Source organism: Protomyctophum parallelum (assembly GCF_964188405.1).
Source record: "Protomyctophum parallelum genome assembly, chromosome: 7".
In the NCBI taxonomy this organism is placed as follows: Eukaryota; Metazoa; Chordata; class Actinopteri; order Myctophiformes; family Myctophidae; genus Protomyctophum; species Protomyctophum parallelum.
Window position 1 is genome coordinate 41832042 of NC_139705.1, and position 12060 is coordinate 41844101.

A 12060-nucleotide genomic window follows, 5' to 3' on the forward strand; every position below is an offset into this window, starting at 1 on the left:
AGACCTGCGGGTAGCAGCCAGCCAGGGAACAACTGTGAGAAAGCACCGCACTTGCTCACCCCAAGCGTTACCTGTGACACCCTCGCAATGACAAGAGGGCGCTGCAAAGGGGCCACGTAAAAGAAGGGACTTCTTTGGGGATAACTTTTTTTTCTCCAGGCCATGAGATATATTTGATTGTACATTTGTTTTGATGAGATCCGTCACTTGGAGTTTACTTCTTTGGACTTACCTGGGCGGTTGTTGTTGTGGACGATCATCGGAGAATAGGCGAACAAGACATCACTCGTGGGAATCGTTGCATGAAGTGGGGGCACGATGAGTCGGAGAACTCGCCGTTGGATTTTAAGAGTTTTACTTTGCCTAGCAATAGTTTATTTGAAAATTGGGTGAGTTGCATTTACGTGTTTTCTCGTGCGCTCCGGTGCGGATGTTGCAGTCTGGTTCGAAAGGCTTTTGACTGAGGCTATATTGACAAATGTAGCCTATATAGGGCTTATAGGCTACACATAAAAAATAAAAAATAAAACGTATAAAAGTTGCTACTGACTTTAGTTTATCCCCCTTTCATCCTGGCAAAATTCATATTGTGCCAAAAAACATCTCTGCACAAGGCAGCAAATAATGGAACTTAATTTAAAAAGAAACACAAAAGTTTGTTATAAAACGCATATTAGGCTATAATTTCTTTTTTGTTATGTTAAATAATTGGATATAATTTGTCAATTTGACAATAACACCCAAGCTGTTAAGTCTATTGCCATATTGATACATTATTATAGACCTAACACTTTAATTCGCATTTGTAATGAATTATCCAAATGTTGTCCAATGGTAAACTATTACAAATTAACAGGATTTTGCTGTTTAGTGGCTATATTAATGCCTTGTAGCCTATAGGGGTTAGGCTATATTTATTTCTGTTAATTGTTTTAGGGTTTCAAGTTTTAACCTAATTAACTAAATGCTAGAAATGTCCAAATGTAATAAGACATTTAGGCCTAATAAAATAGCCTCGGACAGTCTAACTAAAATGTTCTTCGCTATAATGAAGGGACTGCATCATCTGCTCTGCATGTCTGCTTATCTCATTTACATCCATCTTCCATTCACAGTGGCTTCTCGTCGGTGGTCGCTTTAGGTGCGAGTATAATCTGTAACAAGATTCCTGGTTTGGCTCCGCGACAACGGATTATCTGCCAAAGTCGCCCCGATGCCATTATCGTCATCGGAGAGGGAGCCCAAATGGGCATCAACGAATGTCAATTTCAGTTCAAAAACGGACGTTGGAACTGCTCTGCGCTCGGAGAGAGGACAGTCTTCGGAAAAGAGTTGAAAGTGGGTATGTTACCTGTCAATTACATTTGGATTACAACTTGAAACTTTTTTTTGTCGCTAAAATGCCTTAAATTGAGCGCCTTTACATGAAAGAAATGCATCCACGTGTGCGTAAAAGGTGCGTCAAGTGCGCAAAGTTGCCAACGTGTTTAAATAAGGAGCCATGTTTGTTAATAGCCTACATGTTGTGGGCTAATTAACAATTATTTTGTGTGCAATATCCTTTAATCCTTTAATACATTATCAAAATGGTGAATGTAGTCTTGCATGACAAACGTAGGTACAGTACAAAGCTCCAGGATATGATAATTATGCGGCTTGCGCTAAATCTGGCAATATTTCTAATGATCGTGCCACCTGCAAAATTACATCCTCTGCAACTTTCCAAAGCAGTGGTTCTCAAAGTGGGGTTTATGGAGGGACCCTCAGGGTTACAAATGGACCCTTACGGGTCTGTAACTCTGAGAGTGTACAAAGTTCCATGTGTTTTTGATTGATTGAATACTTTATTAAGAGTTTGCAAAATAGTACAGAGGTATACAATAATGCTAAAATGATAACACAAAAAGTCCTAAGGGCTTGTTTCCATTTAAACCTGTCTGTGTAGGCTATATTATATTATAATAATAATATACTAATATACTAATAATATAACTACTAATAATAGGCCTAATATACTCTCGGAGTTATGGGTGTCCTTGAAATAAAAACAAGGTTTGAGAACCACTGTTACAGAGGATCCAATGAGCAGCTATAGTGTCATTTACAACAGGCCTAGTGAGGCTCTCTGGGCATTTTATAAAAGGCATCTGAAGCCAGTGCGACAACAAAGCTCCTGTGAATGTTGCCGGTCTCTCTTTTCAGCCAGACAGCGTCTCCAGAGACAGCATGTTCACCCAGTCTTTATCCTGTCTAACGTTGGGTGCTGTGGCTCACACTGTATCCATGCATGTGCATCTTACCACGGGTATAAGTTACATCCACGGAAAAAAGTCAAGAGGACAGAAAGATTTGAAAGTGGCCTCAACGACACTCATGGGAATTATTAAGAAACAAGAAATAAGACCAGTTCAAACCAGTGTTGTCATTGTTGATACAATAGTCTCAGACAGGCAGATGGGAGTGCATCTTATGACCAGTGGCTTTCTGTGTGAGAACTCTGTTGACCATGTGGTTGTATGATAAAATATGTATGTTAAAATGTGTTCTCTCTTTAAAAGCATGACGACAGAACATTGCAATATTTTGAAATTATATATCTCTTTGGTTACTGCCTGTAGTCAGCAGGGGCTTTATTTTCGCCTCGTGTTAGTTATTTAATATTAGAGTTTCTCACCACCACTAGAGTTGTTATTAAACAATATGGCCAAATACCTCTGTATACAATGGTCAGTATTGCTTGGAGCAGCTGTTTGGGCCCATCTTTCCTGCTTTCTGTTGGCGGGAGGGGATTATCTCGACATGCTGTTGAGGTGAAAGCAGTGGTGTTCCCCAATCTGTTCCTCTGAATGAATGGTTTAAGCCCGTCAAGGTTCTCGGTCTATAGTTCTTAAGAGAAGAGTCCAAGGCTATGGCTTGGACAGCCGTGCCAAATAGATTGGTTTCACTGATCAGATTAGCCGGTAGAAGGCGAACGAGTGTAAATGAATGCCATTGTTGGTGCTTAGTTGCAGCCTGCACTGCTTTCATTGAGGACACAGGAAAAGTAACTGACCCTACTACTCATATAGTTGAATATGAGGTGCTGTTGGTGATGCTCAGTACCATGGACCTTAATACCATGGACCTTAGCTATACCTTAGAGTAATATTAAGAGGTGCTGTTGGTGATGCTCAGTACCATGGACCTTAGCTATACCTTAGAGTAATATTAAGAGGTGCTGTTGGTGATGCTCAGTACCATGGACCTTAGCTATACCTTAGAGTAATATTAAGAGGTGCTGTTGGTGATGCTCAGTACCATGGACCTTAGCTATACCTTAGAGTAATATTAAGAGGTGGAGTATAAAGAGTTGTGTAGGCTACACTACAGTAGACATTATGTAGCCATTTTTAGTTTTCCAGTGTCTCTTCTGTTTTTAAGCTCTTCCACTGGTTCTTACGAGATCACAAGGAATGCATACCATCCTTTGTTTTTGAGCCCCTCGCATTCAGAACTCAAGGGGAAAAATTAACAACAGTGCAGTCAGGACTGGCCAACTGTGTCGACACACCTTCGTTTCTGGCTACGAGCCCATTGACTCTATAAAAACGTCCACATAATTGATGCCTCAATATGAGTTTTCCTTTTTTCCCTTCAATGGCAAGGGCATGCATCCAAGATGTTTATCAGAAACATGGCAGCCTCACAGTCAACCACGTTGCAGGAGGAAGTGCTGGGGAGAGTATCACGTTTGTTTTAGACAAAGAGAGAGACAAGATGAGTTTGTTTACACATAGATATGATGCGTGCTGTCATCGATAGGTTTCCTGTTTACATGCTGGCGAATGCGATACCTGCTATTTGAAACATGATAAATACCGCATCTATGAATATGCATCTGCGCACAGTGCATGTTCCTGCATGCGTGCTCCACGAGAAAAAATGGTTTGCATTATGGCAGAGTGGAAGCAGATCTAATCTCAAAATGGATATAAAACTGGGCTCTTGAATAAAATGTTTCCTTATGGCTCATATTTCCTCATGGCCCATATTTTTTGTTTTGACTCAGGAAACCCTGCCTTGGGATCTTCCCGTAAATTGTTTCAGGTTAACTGTAAATTATTTGTCGATAATTCAGGCCCTCCAGTGTGCGTAAATGATTTGTGTAGCTGGACTTGGAAGAGATAACCCCAGCATGAAGATTGTAATGTTAGCCTCCTATGAGTTTGCACAAAGCGTACCAGTTTCTGATGGGATCAATACACTCTTCCTTCCCAACAAGCCCGTTTATTCATGACGTTTTATTGACAGTGCCTCTCACAGCCATTTTGGTTCAAAGGCAGGAGAGTTTCCAGGTCAGGTTGCAGAACACTGCAGCCCTTGAGTGATGTGTCAGTAAGACTGTGATGTAAGCACACATATTGTTAATGGTTAAACGCCTTTTTTCTGCTCCCTGCTTATTGTATTCCCCGGAGACTGGAGGAGCATCGCTGAGTTTTTACAGCATGGCCGTCTATAAGACGGTCTGTGTGGGGTTTGTGTGAGTGTGAGTGTGAGTGTGTGTGTGTGTGTGTGTGTGTGTGTGTGTGTGTGTGTGTGTGTGTGTGTGTGTGTGTGTGTGTGCGTGTGTTTGCGTGCGTGCGTGCATGCGAGCGTGCGTGCGTGAGTGTGTGAGTCTGTCTGTCTGTCTCTGTTCAGAATTAATCTTGCAAACGTGTCAACCAATCAGTACCAAATATCTGCCATTAAGCTGAAGAAGTGCCTCCATGCTAAATTCTTTCCACTTTGTTTTATATACTTTTAATGGAAGTCAACATAGGGCTCAGATCGGGGCAGAAACCTTGCCCAAATAGATTGGTCATATACAGATATGACTGACTGACGTCACAGATGAGTGATGTCACATGAAGTCCCACATCCACATGGGAGCTACACTGTTCCCCATGTGGATCTGCAAGATTCACGTGATCCCATTTACCTCATGTTCTCTTGTACTTCATGTAAAACCGCCATGAAATATCATACCATTTCTGTCGGGGAGAAACCTCTTATCGCCCATTCTCCATATATTGACTTTGTGTTTTTTCGTAAATGAATGCCCTACTTGAGCAAACTACAGCGTCACAAAAAAACAGAAAAAGTAACAGAACCATTTCAAGCTTGTAGATCTGATACTTTTGCTCTTTTTAAATTTGAATACTCAAAAGTAACAGTTTTAGACATAATTTCCACCCGACAGAGAAGATTCATACAATACTCATTAAAATATCTATTCTACCTCCATCTTACCGTCTTTCCCTATAGGCAGCAAAGAGGCGGCGTTCACGTATGCCATCATCGCAGCAGGGGTGGCCCACGCCATCACGGCGGCATGCACACAGGGCAACCTGAGCGACTGCAGCTGTGACAAGGAGAAGCAGGGTTTCTACGGCAAGGGCATGGGCTGGAAGTGGGGCGGGTGCTCCGCCGACATCAGCTACGGACTGGGCTTCTCCAAGGTGTTTGTGGACGCCCGTGAGGTCAAACAGAACGCCAGGACGCTGATGAACCTGCACAATAACGAGGTTGGGCGCAAGGTAGGTGGTCACAACAACTCGCAACCGCACACGCCTGTCACAGTTATTATTATCACACGATGGCCTGATCGCAATTATTTGAGATTAGACCCCCTCGTCGTCAATTATCCCTTGCATAATTGTCAGAATTCGATCTGAATAAATTAATTTATTGAAAAATAGCAAAAATACAAAATAGCTGATCTACAAGCTCACAAGGCTTCATTGATTGCCTATTTTCACTATTATAGAAAACATTTGAAAGTGTTGGCTATAGTACAGCATTTATTTAGATTATCGGTGCCGGTCATTCAGTAATTTCTGTTTATAGTTACTTGACATATCCTGTGCAATTGTAGTTTACAAAGTCTAAAAGGCAAACAGAAATCAAAATTTGTTTTATTTTCCAATGTTCAATGCCAAAAACACAATTAAATCATTAATCTTAGTTATTTGTACGACAATTCATATTTCATGATCATGACACCACCCATACTCACAACTCACATACTAGTTGTTTATGGGTTTTATTCACCCTTAATGATTGATTGTACAGGTCCATTTTTAAATGAACACCACATTTACCGTGTGGCATGGGGTAATGGCTCATTAGCGCAAATCTTTGGAGACAGAATGACATGTAAGCCATGACAGAATGTTAGGTTGAGATGTTAATTAATGACGGGGATTAACAACTGTGACATCAGCCACAGTATAGTAACTGTGGTTGTGGCGATTCAGGAGGCATCGCCGTGCTTTCGGACGGGTGAATCTTGCCAGGGATCTGGGCAACGGGGCCAAGATTAAACAGGCAGCGGAATAAAGGGTTTCTTGTAGGGGAAGAGCTCTTTAAGTGGCAGGGTTTGATTACAACCCAGATCTCTCATGCTGAAAACAGATTGACACTGTACAAAAGGGCATTAGCTCTGTCCCCCATGCGCTGCACTGTTGGGACAGTATACAGTTACCTTCGCTGGATTCCCTGACATGGTTTATCTAATATCATCAACCCACATCAGTTGTGATGTGTCAGTACGTACCATGGAAATGTTTGCTGTTTTCATACAACTTTTGCTCATCATGTGAGTCATGCGTTTTTCCATTTTTACGACTAGTGCCAGTCAGACAAAGATAATCCCCGAAAACAGCAGCAGACCGTCGTTCTTTAGTGTTTTTGTGATGCGTTCACATGCTCGGTGCATCCATGGCTGCAGACACTGTGGAGAGACTGAGAGACTCCAGCAAGTCTGGAGGTTAAAGATTGAGTGGAATAGTGTGCCAAACAGCCAGGGTGAGGCTTCTTTGCACCACACTGGGGTTAGTGAAGAGGAAAGAAGCACCTCTTCCCGAGTCAACCCAGCTTCCCTCTCCTTTCTTTCTTTCTTTCTCTGGGTGCCACAGTGGGCCGATTCACACCACCGACGCGTCCCCACGCAGACTGAAAAGCCTCCTTCTCACACATTGTACCCCGGCAGATCACACTGCTGCCTTTCTGTGCGCTGTTTCTGAAGCCTCGGGTTCTGATTGGCTTATCTAGACAGCTAAATTGCCTCCCAGCGAAGCAAAGCTACACTCATGGTTCAAACCCATCAGTGGTTTTACTCCGTCCCCTTGTCTCTGGCAATAAATGGACTCTCTGTTTTGATGGCTGTCCCCCCCCCCCCCCCCTGCCTTTATTTATGCTAATCAAAGCAGCAGCAATGAGCATGAGCGGCGCTCACAGCTCCAGGTCCATGACGTCCTCACAAAGGCTGTCACAAGTGTTGGTCACAGGACGGCTGATGGATTAGTCAATGGAGAGCCAAGACAGGTTGTTTATCAGTCCTCGTTCTCTTGTCTTGTGTTTCCATTTGGGTTTTATGCTTAATTTAGTATAAGACGGAGTCGCTGGCCGACAATAACTGATTATTTCCAGGTAACAATGTAATTGTAGGCTAACATTACAAGTTCTTTGACTTTTTAATTCAACTACTTGAACCCTAGCGTCGAACATTCAGCAAAAATAGACAATATACAAGATCACAACGCATCACAACGGTGTTAACTTATATTTATTTATTAACTTATTAGGCTATATATTATTTGACATATTTGCTGTAAAAAACAGGAGAGACTCACTCCCTTCAACTAAGTATATAGTGGTTAAGGACAGCACGGGACACAAATTAATGGCAGTTGAAGAGTTGTAAGAAGTGTGAATGAAACTTTTTTTAAATGGTGCTGACCTTATTGCAGTGTGACTGACTGACTGACTGCGTTGCAGTGAGTGGCGGTGCAATGGTGTCATCGTATACGTATGTCATCGGCTCAGGGTTTTGCCGTGATCCCAGTCACTCAGCACCTTGTACAATCACTCCTGACATTTGTGTATTGTGTGTGGTGGCTACACACACAGAGCCTGAAATCTGATACAGTATTTTGGCTTCTGTGTATACAGTACCACACTGCTGAAGCACACCCACTGTCTCCCACCCATATAGAGCATTTCTCCTGCACGTTTTTTAAGCTAATAAGTAACACAACCGGGGTGGGTGTAGTTGGTCTTAACCCAACTTTCTTTCTGTGTGTCTGTCTATAGGTCCTGGAGAAGAACATGCGTCTGGAGTGCAAGTGCCACGGCGTCTCCGGCTCCTGCACCACCAAGACCTGCTGGACCACGCTCCCCAAGTTCCGCGAGCTGGGCTACATCCTCAAGGAGAAGTACGCGCACGCCGTGCACGTGGAGCCGGTCAAGGCCAGCCGCCACAAGCGGCCCAAGTTCCTCAAGATCAAGAAGCCCTACTCGTACCGCAAGCCCATGGACACGGACCTGGTGTACATAGACAAGTCGCCCAACTACTGCGAGGCCGACCCGGTCACCGGGAGCCTGGGGACGCAGGGCCGGGTGTGCAACAAGACAATGATGCAGCAGATCAGCGGCTGCGACCTGATGTGCTGCGGACGGGGCTACAACACGCACCAGTACTCGCGCGTGTGGCAGTGCAACTGCAAGTTCCTGTGGTGTTGCTATGTCAAGTGCAACACATGCAGCGAACGGACAGAGGTGTACACCTGCAAGTGAAATTATTTATTGGAACGACGGTCGTGTGAGTGTGTGCGTATGTGTGTGCATGTGGTGTCTGTGTGTGTGTGTGTGTGTGGATACGTATGCATGCGGGGCATTTTGTTCACGTCTTGTCTTGTGTTTTGAGTTTGACCTTTGTATGATTACACGGACAGAGGAACTGTTGAGTTGTACAAGAAGGGTTTTTTTTCGCAGTCTAGTCGTCGACAATGTGGAGCTACTGAATACGTGTGGAGCCTGACGTCTTTTTGCACACAAAGCCCTTTAACCCAACCCCCTACGTGATGGATTTTTGGTGTTTTTGCTGGAGTGCAATGTGAGGAATCAGTGCAACATCCACCATAAAAGGGAAACAACAACCCAACGAGGACGAGTGTGGTTGGACGGAGCCGCAGTGTGAGTCACTTAGACTGGAAGACTTTAAGCTATGGGATGTGTACGGACACGCCGGCCCGGCTGAGGAAACGGACACTAGCCGACGCTCTTAAATCAATGCTGGATCGGGAATGCTGGACTGACTGACTGACTGCTGTAGTTCTCTGCTCCTAGCAGCCCTAGGACACCTTATGCACAGACGGAAGAAAGAAATAAAACGACACAGCCATCGGGAATATTTAACATGCTGTATTTAGAGATTAAATAAATAATTAATATTAATTTATTTTATTAAAGAAAACTACTGATTTTTTTTTATCCGTTCTGGAACAACAATGACTAGATGAGGGGAGGTTTGTGGTTTATATAAATGCAATCGGAACTAAGTCCACGCGGTAACTGTACACTGGAAATGACTGGAATGTGTTGTTCCACGTTGAAGCTGCTGTGGGCTCCATGTCTCTGACCTGGTCTTTCTCATGAGTTTGTCTTACCTCTGTTTGCTGCTAGTCTAGAGAATCCCACCCTTTTCCGAGGTAGAAGGTTGAACACTAAACTGACTGATTTCAACACTCCCTCTTCAAGCTGACATATTGGCTCTTTTGGACTACCGGTATACAAGAACTGAACGTGCTGTACCATCCATGGCGTGCGGTGTAACGTATTTCACAAGTTCTGGATTTGTTTCCATGCGCTATTCCGCTCGGTTTCAGATAAGGTCCCCAGTACCTGTAGAAATGTTGAGTTCAGAACTTACTTTCTAAAAAGTGAAAATTGTTGATCTACACACTCCACACACACGATGGGCTGCATTGTGAGATAGTAGATCGGCTATTTTCACGTTTTTATGTTTTTTTTTTAAATGACGTACAGTACATCCTCCTCCCCCTTCCAGGGTAGTCGTAGTTATAATTGAAACTTGAACAAAAACAATCAGAGATTTACTGGTTCTGGAAAGTTTCAGGTTATGCAAGGTACTGGGTTAGCCTTCGTAGTCAAAAGAGCCATTGAAGGAGTAGTTCAACCAAGAAATTACTTGCAGTATTTTCCATCAATTACACACCCCTTAACCCATTTTAACATGGTAATGATTCTACAAATGTCCTGACAGTTTTCTGAAAAACCTATGTTTCTATGTCAGTAGTTCTCAAACATTTTCATGTCAAGGCCATTTTCATGCCCAAAAATATATGTAATTGGCCGCTGACCCTCTTCCGAAGAAATGTAATTCCAGGAGCCCAGAAGCAAAGATTTGAGTTAAAAACGTTTGCTGTGAAAGAATATTATTCGAAATTTGCACCACATTTTCATGATTTTTCAAAAATAGCAGACCTACAAGCTCGTAGCGCGCCACTCGGTGGTGCGCTATGAGCTTAATAAAATGCTTAGTTAAAACACCAAAAGGGGTTTCCGCCCAGAATGGGTTAAACCTTGAATTCATGGCGATTTTTCTGATTTTGTCGCATTCCTGAGCCAATAATTTGATGACCGTATAGGAAGTCTGAGTCTCCTACTGACCGATGTCCTGGTCATGATGAATTGATGAATTGAACAATGTGGACCCTGTTGTAAACAAGTGTAATGCTTAATTGGGTCGTCCACTCACAGTTAACAGTCTTTGTATTGAGTTTGTGCTTAAAATGTACTGTAAATTCTACAAACTGTTAATAAATATTTCAATCAATCAATCAATCAATCATCAAATGATTGGCTGAGCAATGCAATATAGAGAAAGATCTTCATGGGGTGTGTATTGTGTAATTGATAGAAAATAAGTATTTTGGGGGGTGAACGACTCCGTTAACTTTAATATGCCTCCTTTATACTTGAGACCCAATGCGCAACTCAGTATAACTCAGGCTATACTCTTTTCTTTTTTTTTTACACGACACAGGTTTCACAAGTCAGAAAGAAACACAGGCACATTTTCCACTTTTTGGTAAATATAAAATAATGGTTGATAGAGTATATTTTGTAAAAGGCTATTTTTATATGAATGTCTTATTTATATCTCTTGCATATTCAAATGTCCAAGATCCCATGCATCCCCCCCCCCCCCCTCCCCTCCATCCTTTTGTTGTTTATACCCACGTGAGACAAGCTGATGTGTTATGTACGACCCTCACTGTCACTGCCATAGTTGTATATCGTATGTGATAGAGACTGTTCAAACTGCTGTGTGTTTACTGCTGATGGAATACAGAAACAGGACAATTAACCAGGTACGCCTCTGAGAGTTTGATTTATGGTTGTACTACTTACTGCCAGTGGTGTGAAGTAACTAAGTACATTTAGTCAAGTACTGTACTTATGCCATTCAGGCCTGACGTCAAAATAAAATAAAAAACGTTTTCTAAATCATGACAATTTTCTGAAAGATTTGAGGCACATTTTAACGATTTTTCTAAAATAGCAGACCTACAAGTTCATAGCGCGCCACTCGGTGGCGCGCTATGAGCTTGTAGATCTGCTATTTTTCAATTGCTAAATTATAACATAATGTTTAAAACACCAAAAGGGGTTAAGTACCATTTTGATGTATTTTTGAGGGGCGCTAGCCTGAAATTACGTCATGTGGCAGCCAAGTCTATGGACTTTTATTGTTTGTTTACAGCCTTTTAAAAAAAACGTTTGCCAGCCAAGTCTTTAATGGACTTTAATGTTTGTTTAGGGCAGTTATTATGTAATTCTTGAATGTTTGTTAATGCAGTAAATGACAACGTACGTCTGGCTGGTATAAATAATGCCCTTGCAGCGCCCCTCACTTCACACAAGTGTGATTTTTTTTACTTTACTGTATTAGTATTTCCACTTTTCAATACTTTTACGTCTACTCCACTACATCTCAGAGGCAAATATTGTAATTTTACTCCACTACAATTATTTGAAGATTGTTTGAAGATTATTATTACAAAACATACACGAACCACTTCAGCCCTATGTACATTGGCTATTTGAAGAATTTCTAAAGATTATTTGAACTTTTACTTTTGGTACTTAAAGTATATATTCTGACGCCAATACTTTTGTGCTTTCACTAAGGTACATTTTTAATAATGGACTTTTACTTATAATTCGCACATGGTG

At 42.2% G+C, this 12060-nt stretch overlaps 1 protein-coding gene across 1 annotated transcript; it reads left to right on the plus strand.

Moving 5' to 3' along the window:
- Nucleotides 1-28: 28 nt before the first annotated feature.
- On the plus strand, nt 29-10500 carry wnt7ab (wingless-type MMTV integration site family, member 7Ab). Its single transcript, XM_083769980.1, has 4 exons — nt 29-389; nt 1116-1342; nt 5284-5555; nt 8113-10500. Exons 1-4 carry the CDS (start codon nt 319-321, stop codon nt 8593-8595), a joined length of 1053 nt encoding a protein of 350 aa, XP_083626106.1. The 5' UTR covers nt 29-318; the 3' UTR covers nt 8596-10500.
- Nucleotides 10501-12060: the final 1560 nt, after the last annotated feature.

Excerpts from the sequence above, each read along its gene's own strand:
- wnt7ab (XM_083769980.1), top strand. The coding sequence starts at position 319 with ATGAGTCGGAGAACTCGCCGTTGGATTTTAAGAGTTTTACTTTGCCTA. Across the intron at positions 390-1,115 it reads ATAGTTTATTTGAAAATTGG|TGGCTTCTCGTCGGTGGTCG; the intron begins GTGAGTTGCATT and ends TTCCATTCACAG. Across the intron at positions 5,556-8,112 it reads ATAACGAGGTTGGGCGCAAG|GTCCTGGAGAAGAACATGCG; the intron begins GTAGGTGGTCAC and ends GTCTGTCTATAG.